This window comes from Ammospiza caudacuta, chromosome 6 (assembly GCF_027887145.1).
Source record: "Ammospiza caudacuta isolate bAmmCau1 chromosome 6, bAmmCau1.pri, whole genome shotgun sequence".
In the NCBI taxonomy this organism is placed as follows: domain Eukaryota; kingdom Metazoa; phylum Chordata; class Aves; order Passeriformes; family Passerellidae; genus Ammospiza; species Ammospiza caudacuta.
The window spans coordinates 18,690,690-18,718,543 of NC_080598.1; the positions used below are offsets into that span (position 1 = coordinate 18,690,690).

Genomic DNA, 27,854 nt, shown 5'->3' on the forward strand with positions numbered 1-27,854 from the left:
ATCACCGACGAAAGGCTGAACAGGAAAGGACATCTTGCTGGGCATCAGGGGAACAATACAGAAAACAAACCTGCAACCACAAAAGAAAAGCTTCAGCTGAAATTCACACTTCTTAGACATCAAAGTCAGACCACAGATAAGACCAAAAAAATCCAGTGTTCACAGAAATTCTTGCTGGTTTCAACCTGAACTCAACACTTTGTGGCAATTCCACAGCTGCATCCTGGGATGTAGCTAAGTGTCACCTCCACATTGTACTGGCACAACCACCTGCTGCCTTCCTCACAGCTGCTGCTGCTGCTCAGGGGACCCAAGATGCAAAACGTTCCAGAAGCTACTTTAATTGAAATTGGAGAGCATTTTACAGGCTGCTCTGTGTTGGGTGTGTGCAGTAGGACTGAAGTGGAAGGAAATACCTCTAATCATTTTGGCTTGAAAACACAAGTGGCATGCAGGAATATTAGAAACCAGTAACTTGAAAACAGGAATAGGAAGCAGAAACTTGTGAATTCACATGGTTCTATGGCTCTGTGACCATGAAGAAAGGAATGCTGCCTACAGAGCTGAGCCCAGCTTCTACTGAAAGCCATGGAAAGGCATCTTTAGTGTACATTTTCAACTTCCAAAGGCTTACACTGACCTGCATGGACTGAGCAGTCCCCTTGCAGGCAACACCCAACTCCAAGCCAACATAAATCAAGTGCACAAGAACATTTTCATGGGACCTACATTGCACCTTCAATCTTTTTCCTTTTCTTCTCAATGCTTTTCCTCTTCCCAAACCACCATCCCAGCAGTAAAACCTATCTCAGCAGGGTACATGAAGATTAGCTTAAAACTTTTTTAACCTTTTCTCATTTAAACTCCCTGAAAAGAAGATCTTCCCGTGTTTTACTTTTTCATTTTTCAAAAAAGCAGCTTGTTTTTTTGCCCAGACCTTTAAAGCTCATCACCCTGGAATATTTCCAACTTCCTCAGAACTGATGGGTGCTAAATCAGCCCAGAGGTATCTGCTAGCAACACCAAACCTTAATTTGCTGTAGTGAAATGCCTGTTCAATCCACTGACATCCAAAAATTTCTGCCTTAGCTAGTATTTGAGCATAGCAGTGGCCCATTGTGTTATTTGAAATGAACCTGCTTTAAAGCAGAAGAGTGAAAATGAGTGGTGGCCAGGCTCCTGATCTCCTTTTGTAAGATACTATGAGGAAGGGAACCTAAATCCAACTGTTGGTTTGGCAGCAGGCACTTCTAACTGGAGCTCCTTGGGCTCGGAATAATTAAGGGTTTGCCTATAGCAGGACTCCGGGGTGGGCAATTATTTATCTGAGAGTGGTACCTCCAGTCCCCAGAGGGCAGGTCCCTTTGTGTAGGCACTGAACAAACACACAGAAAGGGACCCTCCCTTCCTGAGGAATTTGTGGTCTAAACAAACAAGTGGGCTGAGTGCAGTAGAGGGGGCAGCAGATGAGGCCAGGCAGGTGAAATGACTCGCCCTGAGGTCACACTGCAGATTAATGCTGATGCCAGGCAGTGCTTCTGTCTTTTGAATCCCAATACAGTCCCCTCACCAGGAGCCCAGATTTTGCTCACCGACTGAAACTCCTCCCCTGCACAAATTCTCTCCACCTCCCATGGATCTTCTTTTTTGCAAACTTGCACATCATCTGCCTCTGCTGCAGGCTGAGGCAGGGTAGGCATGCATCACCATCGTCAGCTGGGCAGCCCTGTGTTTTGCCTCCTCCCCTATTCCTTGGCTTCCTACCATCCAGATCTGGCATCCATCTGGCTTCCCCCTGGTAGGCTGGAAAAGCTAAGCCAGATAACATTTTTTAGATGACTATTTTTTAACTTTATTTTTTCATTAGGGATCAGGGTCTAGGCTTAACTTACACCAGTCTGGAAATGAAAACTGTTCTTGAGCTGCTCCAAGAAAGATGCTTCTTTTGCAGCTTCAGATGCATTTTATTCATTAACACAGCTCACAAAAATGGGGCAGATTGTTATAAAGTCAAGGTTTGGCCTACCTTAGAGTTTCTTTTGCTCCCTTTCAAGATACTTACAAACATTTCCTACCCACTTTAAAAACCCCCACTCTGGACAGTTTGGCCAAACAGGAGACACCAGTAGGAAAGGTTTTAGCAGAAACACATACTCACTGCATGCTGGCTACTTCAGGCTGCTCCAGTGTTGGGCTGCTCAGCTCATCCTCCCACTGCTGCTATTCTCTGTGCAAGGAAGATGCTGAGGCACCTGCTTCCAGGAGAAGCCATTGAGATAGGAAGCCCCAGCAGGGCAGATAACTCCAGGCAGGCCTCCAAGCAGAGATGTCAGATCTGTCTCTGGTGAGCCCTTGTGGATGGCTGGCTCCAGGCAGCTGTATGGTAAATTTGGATGGTTCATTTTATAACATCCCTTTTCAACAGGGAAAAGGGTTTGTCTTCTTTTCCTTAGGTGGATCGTAAATTTTGAAGAAGTAGATCTCAGAGCTTTGTACTTTCTGAAAGGATCAGCTGCACTCAAGTGAGGAATCACAGACCTCACAACTGGCCACCAGCCTCAAAAACCTGTAAAATCTGCTGATTCCAATGAATCTGGTTCCAATGGAGACCTTCAGATGGTTATAGACAACTGACAAGAAAGGGACATCATGTTTTGCATTAAGTGTTTGTTTGCAGTGCCATGCTGCTATCACCAAGATTAGGTGTCAAACAGACAATGGAGGTATGGTCTTGGGAACAAACAGGCAGGAATGGAAGCATTTTCTGTTTGAAACAATGCCCCTGGAAAGGCACAGACCTGTCTGCTTTCAGCCAGGGCTATGGGAGACACCTTTCTCTCCAGTCATCCCAGCTGATAAAGTCCAGATTTTCTTTTATTTCTCTAGTGAAGAATCAGCAGAAGCCTTACAGTCATGCATTGCAAATAAGGTATATTTACACTGAACAGTGGGCTAAGAGAGAAAGGAGATGAAAAGCCATCTGCTTTCTTGTGTATATCAAGTGTCTGGATTTTAGAATAACCAAAAGACATGGCACTCTTGTCCTGTATTTTATTAGGAAATTAACAGGCTGATTGATAACCTGAAATTACATAGTGAATCTCATTTAAAAATGTTCAAAATCATGAGAATAATTTTGATTTCCATGAAAACATAATGCCCTGATACAATTCTTCTTTATGCCTGTAAATTTCTACACCCTTAACATTTACCTACTGTACAACAGAGAGGCTGGATAACTGTAACAGAATCTGGAAAGTTAAATACAGGATATTTAATATAGGACTTTCACTGCAGTCCAAGTCAAAGAGATGAAATGTTGGAAAGAAAGCCCAGAATGTGAGAGTTCCCTATGAGGAGGCTCCCTGTGATCTAATTTATTATGCATCAGTATTTCAGATTGGTAGTATTGGTCAAAAGACTGGTAAATAAACTGCTGTGCCAAGGTGTGAGGCTTTAGGGCATCCCCCAGGAGAGGGAGAGCACTGTGGGGCACAGGCTGTGCAGTGAGGGGGACAGGGTGCACTGGATGTGCAGGATGCTCAAAGTGCAAGAGCTGATAAATCTGTCTGCATCTCATTTCTCCAGCAGTCTGAGGTACCACTACTACCAGGATGTTTTCCTGAGGCTGTCAGCTTTAAAGACTGACACAATTCAGGTGCTGAGTCTCTGTAAGGGCTCGGTAATTTCAGCCTTGGTAATCAAAGCCCAACTCCTGCTCACCTTGTGTGTGTGAGAGCTCCCACAGAGGCAACACTGTTGGTTTCATTGCAGTCATCCTGTGGGGCAGCGTGGTTCAGCCCCATGGGTCACAGCTGAGGCCCTCAAATCTCTAGATAAAGAGCTGGCACTTGCCAATACCAACCCACTCTTGAAGGGGGTTGAGTTTCTCAAGGCGTTATTCAAGAAAACATTAAAATTGCCATATGTGCTGTGTGGATTAGAGATGTTTTCCTGAACTGAAGCCTTGATTCCTGCAGGGATTATGGATGTTCTGTGAGTGGTCAGCTCAAACACTTGACCAGTGAAGTCCAGCCACTTCAGCCTCTTGTGTTATTCTTGGCATCTGTAAGCTGAAAACCAGTAGATTTAAGAAGTAGAATGCCTTCCTTTTAAAATGCTCAGGACAAGTACATTCAGACCACTGTGTTTTCTATTTACATATAAATTCTTTGGCAACAATTTTCTAGAAAGCAGAATTTTTTTGCTATATAATACTTTATTGTCTCCCCATGAAAAACTGATATCTTAGAAAATCTATAGCACTTTCCACTATAAATAGTATTGTTCCAGATTAAGGATTAGTTCCTCCCTGAAGAAAAACAGATTTAAAAATCTGGTCATTATCTGATAACTGTTTATGTAGTAACACTAAAATAAAACAGAAAAAGAAAATAATTCAGTATGTGGTTTGTTATTGTCTAGAATGTTAGTGTATGTTTATACAATAAAAACAACATAAGTTATCCTAGTTTGTTTTAAAAACCTTAGTAATAGAAATAAATTGCTGTCTGCAGATTCATAAACAGAATGCACTTTTTTTCCTTCTAAGTTCAAGTATTATTAGAATATTATTATTACTATTATTATTATTATTACAGGAGCTCCAAATCCTTGCCATTTTGCCTGTTTTACATAATTTTGGTCTTTTTGAGAAATAAGTTGTGATCATTTGTTCAGGAGCAAAATCAACGTGGAGCTTCCAGAAGTTTTGCCTGGTGGAAGACAGCCTGGCAATCCTTTGGCTACTGTGGGTAACTTCAGCATGTTTGAGATTAGTGGTGTGGATACAGCAGTTACACGATTTCTTTGTTGGCTGATGAACTTAATTTCCCCCTGGCTCTCAACACTCAGTCCCGTTCAGAGGAGAAAAGTAGGAACAACCCAACCCAGGCTTGCACCACATCAGGAGATGTCATCCTCGTTCCCTGCCGGTACTGTCAGCTGCTCGTAGGTGGGCAGGGTGTTGTTGGGGAGGAAAAGCTCGGAACTGACGCTGCTGTTGCCTCTCTGAGATGATCTGTTGTTGCCCTGATCCCCCTGCTGACGGGAGACCAGATGATGCAGCATGTCCGTGATGAGGTTCAGCTTCTGGTCCATTTGTGTCACCTACAAAGGCAAAGGGCAGAGTTCTTTAGGAGCAGCGTGCAAGAAAATTGCAACAAACAGGGTAGGATACGTGTAATATTAATTAGAATCACAGCAACCTCTGTGAAGATACCACAGATTCACAGAGATCATTAGAAATTTAATACAATAGGTCAGGGTTGGATGGGGACAAGTTTGCTAATACTCACCTCTGGTGTATGCTTTGACACTTATTTTATATCTGGCTGAACACATGACAAATGGGATTTTAAACAGATCTGCTGTGATAGAGAACTAAGTTCCAGAACTGAAGTTCTGTGGGCTTTTTCTGGTTAGTATTGTGTCCATATATATTTTTTTGTTAAATGATAGACTTGTAGCATGCTTCTATGTCCTCATAATACCAATATGCTCTAGTAAATAGCTGCTTGACTTGCAGTGATCTAATCAACTCTTATGAGTGATGCTCTTTGCTACATTTGGGTTCAATTAACAACTCAGGCCACAAAATGCCCATCGGTGTTTTTGCTGCCATGAGTGAATTGCAGCTGGGAGTGGGACGTGAGTCAGTTTTATGCTCTCAAAACCCAGTGATACAGCATTCCCTAGGACTGTCATCTGAAATGACATGATCCCCAGCAAGCAAGGAACCAAGAATTCTAAGATGGCTGAAAATGAATTTCTTGACTGCGGGACTCCAGGTTCAGCCTGTATCTATAATGCTCATTTTCTTCTTTAGACAGAGGCTCCTTAAATTATTTAATTTCTCTTCTCCCCCCACCTCCTTTCTTCTGGAATTTCTTCTAATGTTTAGGAGAAAATATAATTAAAAAGCTGATACTTAAGAGAGGTTAGTTTATGGATGTTTTTTGGCATGCATTTGTGGTACTCAGAGGAAAATTGAGAATTAGGTGTTTCTAGGAGTGTCACCCCTTTTATCTGGCATTGGGAGCCTCCTCTCTTCACTGAGCAAAATATCCCAAGGGCAAGATAGGCACTTCTATCTTCAAAGTCCTGCCCACTCTCTGACCCTTGGCGTGGTAAAAGCATTGAAATTAGGCAGTAAGACTCTGCCTTATGCCTCCTAATTGCTTCTTCAAGCATAATAAGAAAGCCTTGATTTTATCATTGCAGTCTCTGACCCATTGATCCACAGGGATCCCAAAACACTGAGTAAATTCTAGGCAAAGAGATGTAGTACTTTTTAGAAAGGGAAAAGAAAGCAAACAGAAAAAAAAAAAACTGTGATAGGAATAAATTGTTGCCTAAAATATCTGCTAGAAAGTAGTGGAAGGCACATAAAACTGCCAGAGAGAGCATGAGTGGGAGCAATTTATATGTGCCTGGCTGTCATCCAAATATCACACAGGATAGTAAAAGACAGTAAGGCTGAGCAGAACATCAACAAACCTGGAGGATTTCAGCAGAGACTAAAATGTTTTTCCACCATAGAGAAAATGCTGGGTTTTTTCAAACACTTTGTACAACTGGTAGGGAAGCAGATACAGTGATTTAAAAATATGAGGTGCCAGAGATTTATACTTTGCAGCTGGTTTTGAAAACATTAGGCAAAGCACCCTAGATGGTACATGAAACACTAGTAATTCTGGATGGAAATGACTGTTGAAAGATGAGATTCTATGAAATGAGGAAGCTGAAGAACAGATAAGTTCAAGATTTCTAGAAGGAAACACAGATGGAAAACTGAGCATATCATCAGGCTCTCATTTCATCACTGTTTATTCCCTCCCTTAAAAAAAAAAGACACATTTTGCCCAAATGGTGCCCATTACAGATGGCAAACTTGTGATGCTCCAAGTAAGTGTCACAGCACAAATCAGTGGTAGTGAAACCTACAAAAACACCTCATTCCTGCATCGCCCACTGCCCAGGTATTGTTTGTTTTCTGAGACAACTCTTCTGGAAGGACTGCAGTGAAAGCCTCCACACAAACAGCTATCTTCAGAATGCAAAAGACAACTTTTCCTTCTACAAGAAATGTCCTTTTGCTAACCATTCTAAATGAACTGGGGGATTTTTATATGCATATGTGTCTTAATTTGTGATTCCAGGCAGGGATTACCAGAGGGAACACAGGCTGGAGATATATCTGGAAAACGTGCATTCATGAAACTCTTGCAGTGATGAACTATTGAACATGACAGTAGGTTGGACTGAGATCTGGATAGTCCTTCAACAGCTGTGCATCTTGGTGATGAAGTACTGGGGAGAAGTGAGAAGTGAATATTCTTGCTGGGAAATAAATTCCCAGAGATAATTGTCTAATTTCTTCTAGGCAACAAGGCCTGGCTGCTGCAGCTGTGGAGTGCAGGAGGCCCACAGAAGCAGAGGCAGGAGCTAATTGCTATTGAGCTGAGCCAGATGAGATTGAAAGTAAAGACCTTTGTCGTCCATGTTCCTGCTCTTTGGGGTAGGGCTCTAAAGCCACAAAGATTTTGTGGAGGGAGGTCCAGAAAGCTGCTGGTGTTTAGTTGTTTAATCAGTTTTGCTCTCCATTTCCCAGGGGGTTCAGTGCCCCTGAAAGGCTTGCTCCAAGACATGCTGGACTCAGTGGTAGATTTTGGCAAGCACAGACTCCCATTGGCTTCAGTGGGCTCTGTACCAACCTTGGACTGAATCATCAATCCCAAATAGTAATATGTTCTTTGGATGTTACGAGAGTCTGGATTTCTGTACATGGATCTTCTGCTTCTCGGGCCTCTATCAGCAAAGATGACATTGGCAAACGAGGCAGCAGTGGGCCCCCATTTTTAATTCTGCCAAAGGAGTATCTGCTTAAAGTATGAGATATTTTAAAAGGAGAAGTAAGAGCCACCAGAAGGCAGCTTCTACTGTCATCACAGGCCTCTGATGTACCAGAAAAAGAGGCTTGCTGGTGAACAGCCTGGCTTATTAACGTGCCCAATCTGCCTGTCATCATCCAAACACACATCCTGAAATACATCATTCACTTGCTTGCTGTAGAGATAATTATACCCACTAGAAAAATGTCATTGTGTGCAATATCCTTTTTATTAAGCCAGCTTTAGGCAGTTAGCATGGAGAAATGTATCATCCCCCCTGAATCATACTTTCAAACACATTTACTTGATTAGAAATTAGCTCTGATGCCAGAAGGAATAAAAGTAAAGCAAACAGAAAAACTGCTGATGTTGCTCTAATCCTAACCGCTTTGAACAACTCTGATCTCTCTCCTTAAAACAGCAAACATTGTTAATTACATAGAAAAATAACTCAGACTGATTTGTTTCCTTTAGGAAAAACTAAGTAAGCTCTTTGTAGCTGATTTATGTTTCATTAGAAGCATGATGTTTGGATGATCAGATTCTTTATATGCAAAATAATTTCCTTTGTATTTCACAGTTGTTGGGAAGAGGAAGCGGTGTTTGAAACTTCAGAAATTACACACCACAGTTATTCCTAAGTCTGACTGAAATATTGTATGAATACAAAATCTTTCCATCCTCTAAGTTAAAAAAAAAAGTAAAAACCCAAGGATCATAGATTGAGCACAGATGGAGAGAAGATTTAAACAATTTTGAATCTATCTCTTAGAAATGAATGAAATCCCATCCATGCAGTGCACTGAGAAAAAAAAACAACCCAAAACCAAATAGTTCCTCATGAAGGCTGAAAGGTTAGCACAGAGATCTTAAATGTCACATCATGAGGAGAAGTTAAAACATGCAGTTATAATAGCCTCTCTCTATCTCTCCTGTAGGCTCCCTTCAGGTGCTGTGGAAGGCCACAAGTAGGTCACTCCAAAGCCTTTCTTTTCCAGGCTGAACAATCCCAATTCTCATAGCCTTAGTGACATCATTTACAAAGGTAATAATATTTGCAAAGGGATCAAAGGCATTCCAGGAGGTGCTACTGAACAAGACAGAGACTGTTCTTGCTGAAAAAGCAAAATAATTTCCAATTAAAATTGTCTATTATTTTTTATCTATTAAAATTCTGCAAATCTTCACACTGTATTATCTTGAAACACTTTGTAATTTTAAGAAAAAGTTCATGGTATGATCTGGAACATAGTATGAGGCAATGAATTTATTTCCTTGATTTTAAAAACAAAATGACCAAACCAAAACAAAACACAGAAGCTTGGTTGGCTCCAGGGACAGCTCCAGGGACAGAAGGGTCTCTTTTAAGCTCCCCTGTAAAGGAGAACTAAAGGGTAGCACTTTGGAGACCTACTCCCAAAACTAATTATAGGAATTTACCAGAAAAGGCAATGACAGACACAATTACAGAGCTGAGTGGAACAGTATTTTCAGCCATGAGAAGCTGAAGGACAAAATTTTGAGTTTGGCATAATTTCAGCCACAAAGACCACAAATTATTAATAGGTTATTCCAAGTATTGCTCCATAATCTGCAGAGATCAAGGTTGATTAATACTGTTGATTAAAGCTGTGTCATCTGCTTGTCATTCTCAGACTCAGAGATTTTAAAAGTAAATATTAAGGGTAAAAATCACAGTCCCTTTGAACAGAATGCTGTTTTATAACTACCTATGTTCTTAACATGGTTCACTGATTGAACAGATTGTTTTGTCCATAATGAAGAGAATTCTTATCAGCTCAGTGGGTTCGGGGGGCTGTCCTTGTTCCCAGTAAAGAGAGCCAAGCATGAAGCTGCTAAAGGAAAAGAGGGAAACCAGGATGCAAGCAACACTTAGCTGAATGAAAATGTGATAAAGGAAGATTTCAGCTGCTTTTACAACATTAAACTCCCAAGTCTGCTGCCTTGACTTAAGTAACATTCACTCCTGTGGGTGCAGCTTTTTGGCTCAAAGAGAACTAATTCTTTAGGGCAATTTTTCAAAACACCCAAAGAAGATTGGGGAGACCTTCATGTATTCAGCACTTCTAGTGGCCTCTTTCTAAGGAGGACCCTATCGTTCTGCAGTGTAGCAAACTTCTAGTAGAATAAAAAATGATGCTTTCTTTGAGCATCTCTCCATGTTGTATCAAATCTCTAATATGTCTGCTGTTCAGGACCATACTGAGTAATAAGGTAGCTTTATCTTTCATAAAAACACACAAAAAGATCCTTTCTGCCAACAAAATAATCACCAGGCACACCAATGACTCAGCTGGAAAGAAAATGAAAGGCAAAAAATATTCCAGAACTTATGATACCTGTTAATGGCAATGTTATGAAGGAATGTATCAGTATTCAGTGGTACTTAACACTGAGACTGTTCTGGAAGAAAACGTGGTTATAAATCACAGTTGTCTTTGGTGGGATTCTTCCTATTTAAGTTCTTCAGAATACTTGAGGAAGCTTCAGAGAGAAATTCCCCTGGCTCCTCTTCTTGCTAAGTCCTCTCACATGTTGGTATCAGCATTTCTAAAAGTCAATACTTTATCCCAGAGCATAAAAGTTTATGCTCAGAGGACAGGAACAGGAATGATGTTAGAGGTGGCTTTCTAGAGGAGCTCAGGGATAGGTATGGGAATCCTCACGGACAATTGATTGTAAAGATTTCTCTATTATAGTGGCAGGATCAATGGTTTCAGTATTGTTAAAGAACGTTTCTTTCTTCAGGTGCATGATTCTTCAAAAATCATGGAATGTGCCTCCCTTCCACTTGCAATGCCCAAGATCCCAGATTCTTGCAAAACCCCCTATCAGAACTTCCATCTTTGATGTGTTTGTTTTGTTGCCTGAGATGAGGCAGCAGTTTTGCTGGAGGTTATATTCCTGCCCCTGAGGTGTTTAAAGGAGAATGCAATCTGCATGAAGGGAGATTTGCTCTCCAGACTGTCTGTACTTTCTCTTGAGAGTTGGCCAAAGAAGAAAATACGTGTGTGGCATCCAGGGGAAGGATAGAAGAAATGGAGCCAGTGAAAAAAACACTCTACTGTAAGATTGATCATTGCTCAGAAAACAGGAGGGCTGAGCTTCTGAGGAACAAAATTGACAGGTTTTGAGGGTTACATGAACAAGTCTCTTTCTAGTCAATGAAAACATTATATGAACACTGTAACCACTGTCTTAACTGACAAATAAAATGGGTATATTTCAGGAAAAAAAGCATATTTGGAAAGAAAGGGACTTGCTACACCCTGAGTTCTAAAATCAGCTCTCTTGCCTAAAGCTATCAGGGACAATCTCTGCTTTGAGATACTAAAAATTGTTCTGTTTTTTCAATAAACTGAGACTGTTGCTGCTCTCGTCTTGCTGTGTATTTTTATAGGAAAATATTTATCTTACACTGCTCAAAAGCGTAAAAAAACCACTTATTTTTTGTAGTAAGAGCCCTTGAACAGCTGCTGAGAATTCACCATTGATCAGGGTGTGCTGCCTGTGCATTCAACAGAGGGGGATGACCCTGGGGAGAAAATTTTGAGCCACTGAGCCAGGATCAGAGCTCAGCAACAACCAGGATTTATAAACCAGTTGCTGGCTCTGATTCTCCAGAAGTTTTCTTGATATCAGTGAACTATTACAAAGGGCTTGTCTTCTACAGTAAATTTCTAATGTACTGTAAAGAAACTCAATTTTGTACCACAGTTTTTAAAAATTCCTTTGGGAATTAAACTAGCAACACAGCACATAGCCATTTGGTTACTGACTGTAATACCTGTAGCACTTTAAAGTAATTTTTGTTTGTTTGAAGAATTTTGTTCTGGTTGTGCAGCACAAGATCTAGAGTAGCAAATGCTCAAGCTTTAGGAAATGGGAGAAATTACACGGTTGATTTATGCATCTGTTCTTTCTATTAGGATTGGGGAAGCAATTTTGATTAGCAAGTAACTAAACTGCAGAGAATAATTTTTCTTTTCCAAATGTTCTTTTTCTCAAAGAAAAGCATGTTTTTCTAAAAGCTTCCTCAAAGTTTCTGGAAATATGACACTTCTGGTTAACTATTCACTGAGCTCCATTTCTTTAATGACTCTTAGGATAGGATAGGTTACAACTATAATGTCATTTTTCAGATTAGGTGTCTTCCCTGAATTATATTTGAAACCAGTGGCAGTAAGAGACATGCTCTGATGGGTCAAAAACTGAAAAACTGACATGAAAAAGCCACTTCAGTAATATGTGATGGAATAAATAATATAATATGAAATACTGCAGACCAAATAAAGACTATTAGCAGCAGGTTATCAAAACTCTCTTCTATGATACTGCCACTTTTCCCTATGAAGAAATAAGCAGCAACAACAGATGTTGTGCTTATGTAAGAGAGCAATTCCTTTAAGATTTTAAACATTTTGAGGAATAAGTAGAAATCAAAGGTTACAAACAAATTGGTTTGGTTTTTGACAGGTCACCTTCATACGATTATTCATCTATAACTTGCTGCTTGACTGACAGAAGCAAGGTAAGATGAATACAAACCACTCCTAACAAAGAGGTCGGTAGGATGCTGGCAATTGGGAGAATTAAATTACAGGAGAGTGAAATGCATTTGGTCATGGACTGTTAGGGAGTGTAAGACCTCGAAAGATTTTGGAACGGCACTTCTAGCATTATTTTTTTTTGGTTCAAGGTGGAAGAGGGACAATTTAGGCTAGGTGTAAGGAAGAAATTCTTTGCTGTGAGGCTGGTGAGGCACTGGAACAAGCTGCACAGAGAAGTTACGGATGCCCCATCCCTGGAAGTGTTTGAGGCAGGCTGGATGGGGCTCTGAGCAGCCTGGTCCAGCGGAAGGTGTTCCCATGGCAGGGGGCTGGAACTGGATGATCTTAAGGTCCCTTCCAACCCAGGCCATTCTACGATGATTCCATGATTCTTTTAGAAGTGGAGAGGATTCAGAAAGGCTTGAGGGTAAAAATGTTGGGAAGGGATGACCTAAAATGCTGTTAAGTCAAGACAGGAATGAGAACCATGATGGATGTGGCTGCAGGAGATGGTCAGAAGCAGGGCTGGAAACAGCTGCCCTGAAGAAGAGAGCAGAGAACTGGGGTCCCTGTTCAGCGCTTTTGTTGCCATTATTAACAACTTGCAAAAATATTTGGCTTCTTTAAAGCAACCAAACTGTTGGAAATCAGCTTTTTCTGAGAGCCTTTCTTTAGTTCTAGGTGTAGTCTTGGGCCACGAGGCCCATCTGCTGCCTCACCACTCCCCAGGCCTGTCCTGCTGGCCTCCCAGCACTCAGTCCATGCCCAGATGTGAGCAACACTCACAGATTTATCTGGCATCCAGAAGGCTATAGCCAAGCAATTAAAATTTGTGGTTGACTCTTGTTTTAGATAAATCAGACGAGACTTAAAACACATGGAAATTTTCAAGTTAGAACAGCATCCAAAATCTACAGTCTTTGGCCCAGCACTGCCTTAGGATACAGCATTTTTTTTTCTAAAATATTACAAAGGTCAGATTTTTTTTTAACCCTTTCCTCTAAATTAGCAGTGTATCAGTAGATAAACAAGGGAGTTTGGAATATTTTTCCATCCTGGCATGAAGCCAGGAAAGTGAAGGTGAGGGTCTATAAATACAACTTTCATCAGAACTGCTAAAGATGATCAAATCCCCCTATCCTATTAACTGAATACTCTGATATTTTCAAGAATTAGCTTATCTTCATTAACTTTAGCCCCACCTTCAGGAAACAGTATCTCTCTGAATAGACACAACTTTCCTCCCTCTCTGTTTGAAGATAAGACATGAGTTGGCAAGAAGGGAGGGATTTTTTCTTTACAAGTGAATCAATGATACCAGAAGTATTAGAAGTTAACGTATCTGCAAAAATCGCTGGATATCCATCCAGCACCATAATCATAAACAGCTTCCCAAATTATGCTTAAATTGAAATCCAGCCTTATGGAGGATGGGAAACAGGCTTGAGATAACAAGAAATATAGAGGAAATATTGATCAAAGAAACCAGGGAAAAAAGCCCCTTATCTCTGTGTAATAGTTTGAATAGTGTTCTAGAATAAAGATGGTCAACTGCAGGGCCAGGAGTTGGACTTGGATGATCCTTGTGGGTCCCTTCCCACTCAGGATGGTCTATGATTCCATGTTTAGTGCATCTGCAGCACTGTGCAAACTTGGGTGCACCAAAGCACAGCAGATAAGTCCTGGTATTGCCAGCACAACATGGGAGAAACTGAGGCAGCACAGCCAGCGGCCCACCTTCAGATACAATAAACATTCCTAACATCAGCTTGGATGAGTGTCTCTAAAAAAACCTTAAAAATGCTCTCCCTGTCCTGGGCACATCTTCCAGTCTCAAGGAAAACCTCACAGCACTTTTCTGGTTTCTATTATCGAGACAGGGGGTTGGAAAACAGGTTGGTTTCTCATTCTCCATCACCTTCTTGTCCAGCAAAACGTTTCTCCTTGGGGGTCCCTCTCGTTGAGCACCCCGGTACCTCTCTGCAGAGGAAAGAAAGGCTCTCTGTTTGGCCAACAGGCACTTGTATTTCAGATGCCTCAGCTCCACAGATGTGAAGAAAACTCCCCGTAGCTCTTGCCTCTGGAGGACCCTTTCTGCTGGCTGCGCCGCGGCAGTACAGCCTCTGAATATCACTCCATATTTTCCTTGTCAGGAGTTTGGCTGTCAGACAACAGCTTTCCCCAAGCTGTAGATTCCCATTCCCCGTGTGGAACAGTGGCATATTTACAGCACTTTGGGGTTAAAAAGTGTAGAGTACAAGACCCAACTGGCATAAAAATATGTCCAAAACTCCTCTCCCCAACAAAATAAACCCCAAATCAACCCAACCCCCACTGTCCCCCTCCCCCCAATAAAGAAAACAAAAGTGACTAATCTTGACCTCTCTCCAAAGGAGAATGTTTTGCTTCTTGAATCCTTGGCTCTGGCTCTTGTATGATACTGGGACTATGACTAATAGCCTCTTGCCAGAGTACTGCTGATAATTTCACCTTTGAGTAGCTGTTCTCATTCTGGACCATCATAGTATGCACTTAAGTTGCCAAGATTTTATTTAAAAAAAAAACAAAGAGTAAGATATACACTCATAATCCCCTGTGTTAGAAATACATTTTTCAGCTTTAACTGTAAGGTTTTGCCTGACAATTTTTCCTCCTTCCTCCAAACTGTTATTTTTCAGATGCCTGCTACGAAATGGTTCCCTTTTTCCTTCCTTTCCCTCAAACACTTTTTCTAATTCAAAACAGATTTGAGACTGCTGCTCTTTTTAAAGCAAATCGGCCATGTATCATGTCGTGTTAGGTCAGCACTGCTTATGTTATGCTTTGCACTTCACCCAAATGAGGCATCCATGCTGCTTTTCAAAGGGAATAAAGCCAGACTAGGTGCAGTGGCTTTCATGGCTGGAATAGATCTACATGTTATGGATCTGATCTTATGGCATGAGACTGGGGAGGACATCACTATCTGCCTTTTTGCCCAAAAAGTTAAAAACAAAGATAACTTCAACTGTTATCTCAAAAAAGTGGTTTGTTTTGGCCAGCTCCTTTTTCAGCATCCAGATTCTACTAATTATTTATAATTTGATAGTTTCTATATGGGCAAAAAGGGCAAAACCCCCTTAGTACTTAAAATGAGCTTAAAAATGAGTAACCATATGATGACTTCTGCAGCAATCAAAACTGGAAAGGTAAAAAGAGTGGGGGAGAGAAAGGGAGAGAAGCAATTACAACAACAGTGAGTTTTGAGTGAGTTTTCCCTGAGGGCTGCTGGTAATTAAACTAACGGCAACATGAATCTCTGTTTGATGTGGTCATGAATTTGTTTTCAAAAGAAAAATCTTTAAAAAGATTCTTTCAAGAGAAATTTTTAGAGAACAAGCTCAGCATGAATAATTAGACCAGAAATACTTTGAGAAATATTATTATGGGGAAGTCATTTATGGGCCATGGCATCTCAAGGTTAGAAATCCTGATGATAAATAAGGTGGCAAGTTTGCACCCATTTTGAACACACAAAACCAGAGCTGTGTTCCTGTTGGCTTGAGCCTGCTCCTCAGAAAGGAGGCAGCCTCTTGTTTTGCCATTGCATTAAGCTTTACAAAGACACAGATGCAAGACAGAAAATTTCAGTGGGAAAGCTCAGTGGAACGAAAGAAAACCACACACAATTCCAAAGGCACTTTTCATTCCCAGGGGCTGCACAGAGATCAGAGGTGAAATTCAGTGGTGATAAAAAGTCTATGAGCCCACTCTACTCCCCCAGCCTTTCGAAATATCATTCAATTCTGCTGAAATCATATCCTTGGAAATATCTCCTTCAGAATCTTCTAAATATAAAACCATTTGCATGTGGTAGAAATTAAAGCATCCAGCAAAACCCCACTGAAATCCGGAGAAGATGCAGGTGATCTGCACCCTCTAAAATCAACAGACATCCCAAAAGCACATTTCATTTGTTTCATTTGAGCACTACAAAAAGTGGAGGCAGATACAATCAATCACAAGCCAGCAAATAACCAATGAGTGAACTAGAATGTAATATATTTACCAGTGGAAACTCATGTTTACAAGGAAAAGAAACTGCTTGTTGGCTGTCATGGTGTTATTCATAAAGGCAAACTAGGAGATCTTAGGGATACCAGGAGCAAAACTACAACAAAGGCAACCAACTGCTAATGAAGAAGGGTTTTCAGTCAAATTTCATGGGTCATACAAAGTCATTACCATGCCTGCAGGAGTTCAACAGCTCTGCCAGTTGAATTCGGGGGGAATGAAGTGATTATTTTGTTACGCATTTTGTAGTTTTAAACATTTTTGCTTAACATTTCAAATTCTGAAGCCAACCAGCTATGCAAGAATATCAGCTTCAATTTCCAGAGTTAACTTCTGACCAACTTTCTTGCAGAGGAAACCTCAAAAACAGGTCTTCTGTATACACCAAGGTATCAAAAACTAGATTTTAAAGACTCATATCTCTTTCCTTTTTTTCCTACTGCTTAAATAAAACCTTATGGTGTTAAGCCAATTTCCCAAGACTTTGGAGGCTTCATACATTTGAAAACTAAGAGACATAATTTGACTGCTGCTGGTGGCAAGTTCTGCATGGGTTAACTTTCCCAATTCATTGCAGATTTCCCTCTGGTTTTGAGTCAGTTAAAATATCAAGGCTCTTTTCCATAACATTTTAAGCTATAATGCCTTCAAAAGTAAGCAAATGTTCCTGACAAAATAACATGGTTGAAAAATGTAATGGATGACAAAGATAACAAAAAATCCTTAGTGCATTTCTTTGTCAGTAACTTCTTCTAGGAATACAGCCAGGCTGGGCATTTGTTTGGATGGTAAACCATGACTCAAAAGTGGATCTCTTGGCAGCAAAAGCAACTGCTCTGTGGTGGAAGCAAAAGGCTCACAGTCTTTCCTAGCTGATTAATCATTTTGACAGGCTTGAAGACTAAATGATCTGCCCAGCTCCAGATGTTAGATGTGCATCCACCTCTTACTCTTCTGGTTCTTAAGCAGTAGCCTGAATTGCTCATTCTGAAGATAATGATGACCATTTACTGCTCAAAACTAAAAAGGGCTTTGGGCTTTGTAATATTATATTATGATAGAGGAGGCTACTACACAAGATCACACAGCACATAGAGTCCAGACATGATGAAATGCTGGAAGACTCTTCAGGCAGAGGTGGTGACAGTCTTGACCATAAAGCTTTGTGACGTTCCCCTTCTCCATTTCCCCCTCCAGCCAGGACTGTTATAATTGCACAATTGCACAAAGACAGAGCATGAACACGTGGCTGGCTCTCTCCCACCCAGCCCCTGCCATCGAGGGCTGCACTATCCCTGTTAAATCAATAACAAAATGTAGCTTCTCAGTGATGGGGAGGCAGCATCTGTTCCACAGCACAGGGTCACACTCCTCAGCCTTCACAGAGAGGAACAAAAAGCAGTGATACAGTGAAAGCAGGGGAAAGCATCATGGTGGCATACAGAAGGTACTGAACCCTGTCTGAGACAGCCAAAGAGCTCTACAGGATCTTCAGCAGCTGCAAGTCATGAGAGACACCACTTTAATTGTCACATAAAGGGTGCTCCTCCACAGGGGGACCGAGTTTGTCTTGGGCATTTGCCAGGGAGACTTCAGTGACAGTGGCACTCCAGGAAGGGAACAGCAGAGAGACAGCACCCTGTGTCTGAGGCAAGCTGCAGCCTGCTCCTCCTGGAGATTGATCACTGGTGTTCACAGGGGCCAGACCATGCTTTGCTTGGAAGATCTGGGTATCACCACACAAACTGGTTTAGCTGCAGGCATTTCCTATTTTCTCTTTGCATATTTTCCTTGAATAAGTGAAAGAGGTTACTCTGGAGTAATTTGTTTTCTTTGTTCTGCTAATCTCTTTCGTTAAGTAATATTTTTGCCCCAGTCCAATGGATAGACTAATCAGCTACTCAGGAGAAATTCATTCACCCCTAATCATGCAACCTTTGAAAAAAGTTGTCACATTGTACCTACTAAGGACTTTACAGATTAAAATGCTAACATAATTCAGAATTAATGAAGATTTTTTTTTCATCCATTTTCATGGATGGCTCTATGGGATTTGACTGATAGCTTTAGCTCTGACACATCTGCTCTGAAATGTGAAAGGGCTTTACCTCAGTCTCAAACATCACAGCTCCTTTAGGGTGCAAGATGCTTCTGCTCATAGTACCTGAACTGTTGATTTATATTTTTATGGAATCACAGAATGTCCTGGAAGGGACCCTAAATATCACCTTATAGTTCCAACACCCCTGCCATGGGCAGGGACACCTTCCTCTAGATCAGGTTGCTCAGAACCCCATCCGACCTGGACTTGAAAAATACCAGGGCCATCAAGAAACAAACTTTTCAAGTTATATCTAAGTTTTAAGATAAATCCAGAACAGCAGTGGGAATAACAAAGACTATAAACATGATCAAGTGCTTCTGTTTTCATTTTTGACCTCCAAGCCTCAAAATGTTTATTATACCCAGTACTCATGGCTGAAGAAATGGAAACAACAGAAAGTGAAATGGCTGGCCTCAGGTTCTGCAGCAAACAATGTCTGAGGCAGGAACAGCACCCACACTGCCTGAGACCCCCACAACAACCACACCAGTGCATGCTTCTAGAAGGGACAAGGACTGCCATCATGACACAAGTGTCTGACACTGCCTTTTAAAAGCTGATTTTCAGAGAGGACACAGGAGGTCTGGTTGCACTTTTCTCTGGCTCAGGGAGTTCTCACAGTGTACATGTGCAAGTGAGTACATCATGTGGGACCAGCTCTGATATGCATTATTTATACAACAGCTCTACTGACTTAAAAACTAATAAATCCACAGCCTGCAGATGATGTGCAGACACACAGACACATCATCACAAATATAACTTTATCTTGATTCTTTGTGTTTCCCCCCCCTGTTGCTGCACAACAGAGCATCTAGTACAATAGCAAAATAAGCCTCTGGCTAAAGCTAAGCTTGTTCAAATCACAGCATCTCTCCAATGCAATAGAAATAAGTGCCACTTTCCAGGGAACCGTTTCTAGAGGAATATTTCACGCAGAGGAAACGCTGTCAAGCTTGTTTGCAATGCATTGCTGCAAAATGCTCCACACTTCCCTTACTCTCTGAGTGCCCTCGACTCCTGGTGAGCTTTTCACTGAGGAAGATGCATGTATTTGGATAGAAGTGAAGCACATAGTCTGTAACTTTGCACAATACAAGTGAAAGCACAATACAAGAGGTCAAAATGAGGTTTCTCTCCTTATGTATTGTAATTATGGTCTGTTTATAATTCTACAGTTAATTTAGGGCTTGTATGTCCCCGCTGGACAAAGCAGCTTGCCCTGTGTGGAAAATGACATTAACTCAATCTTTGCAGACTGTCCCTGAGCCTCCAAATGCTTTTGTTAGTACAGTGAACACCTGTACTAATTACGCACTTCACTCACTCGGGGGTCACTGCTCATGGCAAAGGTTTTAAATCAGCCACCCCAGGAGACAGACATCATTATATTTGTGGAGCAGTCATTCCAGTGCTGCAAAACTAGGCAACCCTGGAAACAGATTCACACTCTGAAGTCTCTAAAGGTGAAAGACTGGGATACCCCATTGCTGGACACAAAATATTGGAATGAATAGAGAAAATGAAGAGAGTAATCAGAAACTGCTGTTGAAATCTGAAGTTTAGCACTACTTTTAGTGATTCTGTGATTCTTCTGACTTACATGTTAATAACATTTTTTTCCCATCTCTCATTATATACCAATTCCTGATACAGCAAAGCATGCCCCTTGTAAGCATGGGAGAAATGCCAAATAATTTAATTTTACTCACTTTGTGATTTGCATGTGCTATTTATGCACCTACAGTTATGCTGGAACTCAAATGCCAAGGTCAGCATTCATTTCTTTCACTGATGTAGTTCCCCATGAAGTCATGTTCAGTCCTTCCCAGAGACTCCCTGTTCACACTGATGCTAATCAGCACTGGTACTTCCCTCAGCTCAATATGCAAAATGTGCAGAATCAATGGCACATTATGTGAAGACCAGCATCTAAGTGGCTGCAGGGGGCAGAGATATCTGCATTTCACATTACTCTTCTCCTAATCACTGCATGTAAAAGCTGTCAGCAGGTTTGTCACTAGGAAATCACAGAGCAGAAGGTTACTTTAGGTAGTTGCTGCCTTCAATTAAACACAGCCAAGGTGTCGTGCTGCCCCAAGTAACGGCATTTTCCAAAGGCAAGGAGCACTGAGGGTGTGGGCAGAGCTCTCCATCCAGCTTTTTGCAGCTGCTCCGTGCCCCAGTGCCATATATGGGGTAAATAAAAGGGAAGCAGAGGCAGGATTTGTTCAGAAATAGCAAAGAACAGGAGCCAGGGCAGAAAAATAATGGAGAGCCAGGGCAGAGAAGGGATCCTTGAAGGATTTGGCATCTTCACAACTGCCTCCTATGTGAATGCTAAAAAGGATGCAAATGACCAAATACACAAATTCTTCCTAAGGTGCCTAGGAACTATAACATTCAAGCTGAAGGCAATGAATCAATATATTTTCTATCAAATTATCTCCAAACTCTTTAATCTGTACTTCATTTTTACAAGCACACAGCGTAAATTTTCATCGACATGTAGATGCAAATTTTTTCTACCATTTGTGTGACCCTTTTCAGCCAGATTCATTAGGCAACGTTGGAAAAACAATAATGCCTTGAGCTCTGTGTACTGCATGAGCCCCTCTCTCTCCCTCGGCTGACTCAGGAACGGGACATGTTTCGCAACAATGTCGCCTAAATATACAATAGTCCCAGTTCACTCCTCTTTCATTCCAGAGTAAATGAGGAGTAAACTTATTGATGTCAATGGGATTAAGGTAATATAAATGCCCTGAAAAGATGGATCACAGTTAGCACTCAGAAGAGCACACTCCAAAGGTTTGTCCACTTGCACGCAACATATCCCCTACAGTAATAGAATCTAGTAAATGACACATGTCACTGCAAAGAACTCCTGTGACTAAATGGTGCATTGTGTAAAGCAAACCTTTCTTCAGTGCACAGAGACAGTCTTTTCTTTTACTTTTTAAAACCCAACCCTGTCATGCAAATTCTAGCCAAGCCTTCACTGTTCTGTTATTCAAATTTCTTAAAACTTCACAGCTTCATAGAAAACATACTATTAAAAAAAAAAAAACAACTTAAACAGAAAACACCAAACTTGGCAGGGAATATTCAGACAAACTATAGTCTTGGAAAAGAAATTGCAAGGTTTCTAGCATACACTGTAAAAGTAATGAAAACCAAAAGTTTATCTGAAGTGTAATTTAAAGAAATGTGTTTGCATTGTTTTCAGATAAAACAATCCTGAGGCCATGTGTAAAAGTCCTGAACTGCAGGACAGTAATGAGTGTGTGAATCAGGACTGTAAATTCCCTTGCTGTGAATGTGGGAGCCATCAGGAGCACACAGGATTGAGTCAGCACTTACCAAGGCACACACATACAGCCCAGGCCACTCAAGTCTCCCAACTGCCATTTATCATTTCCTGACAGAACAGTTTCTTGGCAAGCCTCCTTTAAAAACAAATTTTTTCCAAAACAACCAACCATTCCAGCAGGCTATGAATACCACTATAATTTGGTCTATTTTTCATATCAAGTAGACTATGGGCTCTGGTTTTCAGTTAATTAAAGAAACTTTCTTTTCAGATTTCCAAATGTCGTTTGCAGCAGGGTAGAACCCACAGCGAGCCAGCCCTAAAACAGTGCCAGTTACAGACTGAACCGTATGGAAATGGAAGGAAAATCCCCCAAAACATAAATAAACCCAGGGTTTGAAGTTGCAAAGCCCAGCTTACATAACACCAAATTTGGTTGCCCTGCCAAACTGTTAAATTTGGTCTCAGATGAAAATTGCTGTCTTGGGCTTGACTGTGTTTCATTCTCCTGAATGTGTAATGGCTCTGAGCTGTCTATCAGAATTTGAACTCCAAATGTTGTTATTTATTATTATTACTATTCCTACTATACAGTAATAGCACTTCAGGTCCACACACACAGAGAAGCAGGCCTTGCCTTGAAAAATGCATGATCTAAAAAGATGAGATAAAGCAAGGGGTGGAGCAAAGATCAGATTTTCATTCCTGTTTTAAACATATGCAGCTGAGATATGGAGGGATTAAATGTCTTTCCTGTGCTCACACATAAAATATCTGGGGCTAAACATAGGAACTGAACCAATATTTTTCAGTTTGAACCAACTTCATCTTCCTTCATTAACCCTTTACTTACTAACTACAAGTCTACTCCAACCTGTGTTTATAAGCTGAAATCTCAGAGCTGTGTTCAGCCTTTGGGCTCACAGGCTCCAAGCACAGAAGGGGAACAGCAGCCCTCTAACCTCTTGCAGGAATATATATGCTCAAATAACAGTAGTTACTCAGGAACTTATCACTTGAAGCTTTAGAAAAATACAGCTTAGGAAATAAAGTCCCATATTCTGATTTCTTATTTGGTGAAGGAAATCTGGATTCTGCTGTTACTCTGCAGAGTCCTCTATGCAAGCAGCCACAGAAACAACAAACTGTGCCATGCTTCAGGGAAAAAGAAAATAATCACTTAAGGGATGTCTCTAAACATCTGACCTGCAGCTCACACATTCTTACTAAAAAAAAGAAGGGGAAGAAAGGGTAGTTACGCATCTTTCAGTAAAGAATTCTATTACTCGGCCTTCAGAAGAGTTTTGTCAGGCTCAGTGATGTGACCATTTAGCTGGGGAGCCTGTTCCAGTGTCCAACCACCCCCTGGGTGAAGAACCTTTTCCTGATGTCCCACTTGAACTTCACCTGATGCAGCTTCATTCCATTTCCTTGTGTTCTGACACTGGTGGCCAGAGAGAGGTGATCAGCACCTACTCATCTGAATATTCCTAAGAATGTCTGATTTCAGATGCTCTTACTTTGGTCAAATAAAAAGTCAAGGTTTTGTTTCGTTGTTGGTTCATCCATTTTTTAATTGGTGCTGTTGGGTTTTTCTTTTTTTTTTTTTTTTTTTTTTTTTGTGTGTTTTATTGATGGGTGGTTTTTCTTTTTTTTTTCTTTTTTTTTTTTTTTTTTTTTAATAGAAAGAGTAAATGTACCTGGGATTCAACTCCCAGATGAATTTCAACTCTTCATTCCAAAATATGGATATAGGAGAACATCACAAAACACTTACTAGGTTTAAAAAATAACTACAATAATATGTAGAAAAGGATGTGTCTCTTCCTATCTTTTTGCTTGGAATAGCTGAAGCTTTTCAGCTGAAACATTCCTATAAATTTTGGTCTGACATGCCCCAAATGGAAAATTTCAGGACAGCTGGCTAAATATGCACATAATTAAAATAAAGTCTTACAGTAGGTAATGTCTTACAAAGTTTTGGTAAGTATTTGAAGCACTCCTGACAGCCAAAATCAAGAGGTGTGTATGCATATTAAACCCTAAAATACAGTTAATGGAAGACAAACTGCTTCACTACTTGGCTTCAGTACCCCATTTTTGGTTACTTTTACAGAAAAAAGGGCTGCCATTACATGCCTTGGTCAGAAAATAGGATTTCTATTGTATGGGAAATTATGGCATATCACAGTTTTTTTAACCTCTAAAAAATCAAGATATTTCAAGGAGTGGAGATGGCAAACTATTTTAATTTGGAAATGCATAAATTACTTTAGCTTAATAATGAATGTTGACAGTACTGAAATGTTTCATTAAAAGACTAAAAAGTCTATCACTATTCCAAAGGGCCTGAAAGGAATAAAAAGACAACAAAGCAGACTAAGTACAGCCTTTCAATGTCCTTGGATTAAAATGCTGACCACAATGAAAAAGTCTAAATCAATGATTCCAAGAAGGTTCAATGGAAAATATTATTCAAGTAGTCCTCTTCATATAAGACAACACAGAGGTTTCTAATGGAACTTCTTTTCCCAAAAAGGCTGATTTTTGCCACCTCTAACTAAAACAAGGTGTTTAGGACTTCTTACTATTTGAATAACATCTCCTCTCCATGACAAAGCCCATCCATTTCTCAGTCCTTACTTGCCACCAGCTTGCCCTCCTAAAATGTTGCCCCAAGTACCTGCACACTGGGGAAGCACTTTGGACAGGCTTCTGAAGAACCACCTGCCACAAGGGCTATCAGTTTGAAAATAATTTACAAAACCGCAGAATTGCCTGTTTCTCTAAGTGGCCCCAACTACCTGTTTCCAGCAGAAATCCCTGGGGAGAGGAACTGGTTTTCCCTGTACAGAACTGCAACTGCTGATGCTGCAGAGTAATAAGATTGCCAAAAAACCTTTGAGTTTTTAGATGGTTGAAGTGCACCTTTTGATCTCCAGCCTTGCTCAGGGTGAACAGGCAGCACGTTTTACCTGGGAGTCTGACATGCAGACTGTGCTGGGGGTCACTGTGAAAATACAGTGGGATGGAGGTCCTCTAAAGCTAGCCAGACATTGGCCATCAACTTTAACAGCAGCAGAAGCTCAGTCAAGAATAATTAATTTTTATCAACAACACACTTTAGGATTACTCCCAAAAGCATTCAGGTCAGGGCTGGCCCTGAAGGTGCTTCAATCTGCACAGTCAATTAGTGTCAGTGTTAGTCTACGTTTTCAAATTTTGACTAAAAAAAGTCTCTCCAAGACTTTTAGTAGAAATGGATGGAAAATATAAATCCATCTAGTGATTAGAGGTGAAAATTTTCCATTAATCTCTGGTCTTACTCAGTTTCAGTGATACAAGAAACCATCTTGATCCTATAGCCCAATTTGTTAAGCCATTTCTTGTACACATTGATCTGATTACCAGGGAAAATAGAGAGGGAAAAGAAAACATTAAGAGCTGGTCATGTGGTTTTATGAGACATGGATCAGAAATCTTAGCCCTGGTTGCCTATTGAGGATGGTAAGAAACTCGGGTTTATGAAGGATATCCCTGCTAAAGAAGGAATGCAGAGAGATCTGCAGGCTGCACAGGGAAACTCCACGCTCCATGATACACCTGGCAGTACCAATGGAGAATCTCAACCACTCCTGACAGGACCAGTGCACAACCAGAAGCACCATGTGAAAGGAATTTAACAAAGGCAAGGAAGATGTTGAGGAGCAGTGCATGGAAAACCCACTTGCACAGGGTAATTCTGGAAAACACAGAGGGGCACTGCCCTTTGAAGGAACCTTGCTCGTGTTCTGGGTGCTTCCCAGGAATACTTGCATTCAAAGAGTTAATAAGGATAATACCTATTTCCTGGCAATCAGGATGTGCCTGCTGACTGTCTGAAATGCTTTCTTAATGAAACCTTAACCTTAACCTCTGCTTCCAGGAAGACTCTTGTACCAGGCCACTGACCCAGCTGCTGGACACTCCTCAAGCATCCACAGGAATCTCCCTCTTTGGCTATAAAGACTTCTGTATAATGTTTAAAATCCTCTTTTCTAGACAGACCCTGTAACTCAGTGTAATTATGACACTGCTTCTGATATGAATGGCTCTCCTTGCCACCAACCTCCTCCCTGCCTTTCCCCCAAAATAAAAAATCCTGGTTAGAAACCAAAACAAATAGTAGATTTTTATCATGCAGAATTTGTTAATAATACTTTCCCTGAAATAGTTCCCAGGCCTTTTTTAATGCTCAAATAAAGGCCCAAATATTTACAGCCAGCACTCTAAGCCAACTAATAATTTATTTGAGCCATACTGAAAAGCTCAAGGGGGATTTTGAATGAAAAATCTAGTGAATAAACTGATAGCCAAATACTGCCTTGGAGTCCTGCCACTGTAATACACAGGATGCACGGAGCTCTGTCAGTGACAGACACATCTGAAAAACAGTCAATGAGAGGAGAGTAAGGTCTTGTCAATCTAGAGCAGAAAAGATTATGTCTTTGAGTAAACCATGAGCTTTAATATTTCTCAACTTCAGTAGCACATAGATGATTAGGTGATAAACGCCTACTGCCTTAAAAACTAAAATACATGTGTATATATATATTTAATCATTTGACAATAGGATAAGAAAGGCAAAACTCTACTTTCAGAACTTCATGGGAAACTTAATACATGGAGAATTCCCAAAGATTCTACTGACTCTTACAGAATCTGCATTTAATCTGTACAGACCAGGATTAAAACTCACAGAATTAGAAAAAAAGGAAGAATTTTTTTTCAAAGTCACTTCAGAACTATAAAATTGCTTTGAAGTATCTAAGCCAAGCTGATTTTCAGGACTCAGCTTCCATCTTTCCAAACATAAAATAAAATATATATCAAGAAGTAAAGAATTTTAGGGCATGTAAAAAAACTATCTTCTCAGTAATTTGCAACATAAACTTAAGAACATGAAAAAAATTACTCTCTAACTGAAAAAGTTTTCCTTCCTCCTTTTGTTCTGTCTCATATTTTTCACCCAAGTTCATAGCTGAAAGAAAATGAATTCATATAAGAGTAGCAACATGAAAAAATAGTCCTCACAATTTACTGCACAGTAGTTTGTTTCCAATATTGCAATAGATGGGAGTTTGAAGCACCCTGTGGCTTTGGCTGGAGCAAGAGCACTGGTTTAGCCTTGATTTGAACCTGCTGTTTACAACACACTGCAAGCCCTTCCCATATGGCTGACTTTTAGTGAGGTTTATGTGAAAAAAAACCCCACTGCCAACCAAACACAGGAAAAAGGAAAATATTTTGCATGTGTGTATTTATTTTTATAAATACTTTGGAGTGCAAAATGAACGAATTCATATTACAGAAAATGTACATTTTACTCTGACGAAATAGCTGTGCTGCTCTTTTGCCTGCTATTTGGCTTACATGTAGCACACAAAAGACGTGGGATGTTCCAGTTGCAGCCCCTGAAGAGACTGCATGTCCAAACTGCTGAGGTTTTTGCAGCTTTCCTGAACTGGGCTCCTGGTGCCTTTTAAACATTTTGCCCCATTAAACACCTTGGGGATACTCTGTGCAAGTGAGTATGCACGTGAGTGTATTTAATTGATTGTTTCACCTTCTGAACTATTCAGAATTCTGGAAATTACTTTCAACGAGCAAACAAAACATTGGAATAATCTCTGGAACTTATCTCAACCTCTGGAGACTCCAACGTTGAGCTAAACACACCAGGAAGGCTGGATTTGTATTTCAGCACTTCTGTTTCCAGCTATGACCCAGAATCAGAGTTGAAATTTAAGAGGAAAAACAATTTATAGCTACAAACAACTCAAAGCTAATTTAGCAAGGCTCACTTGTGAAGCATTTCATGTGTCCCAACTGTCCCTTTGCTGCACAGGCTTAAGCCCCAACCAAGACTTAAGGCTGTGAGC

General features: G+C 40.6%; 1 protein-coding gene across 1 annotated transcript in view; it reads right to left on the bottom strand.

Annotated features, from left to right (window-relative positions):
- Positions 1 to 3,061: 3,061 nt before the first annotated feature.
- The window catches only part of KCNQ1 (potassium voltage-gated channel subfamily Q member 1), a 329,407-nt gene continuing 304,614 nt past the window's right edge, over positions 3,062 to 27,854 (bottom strand). Inside the window, exon 18 of the mRNA XM_058806463.1 lies at positions 3,062 to 5,109. Coding sequence (XP_058662446.1) covers positions 4,906 to 5,109 — 204 coding nt within the window. The 3' untranslated portion in view covers positions 3,062 to 4,905. The remainder of the gene's footprint in view (positions 5,110 to 27,854) is intronic.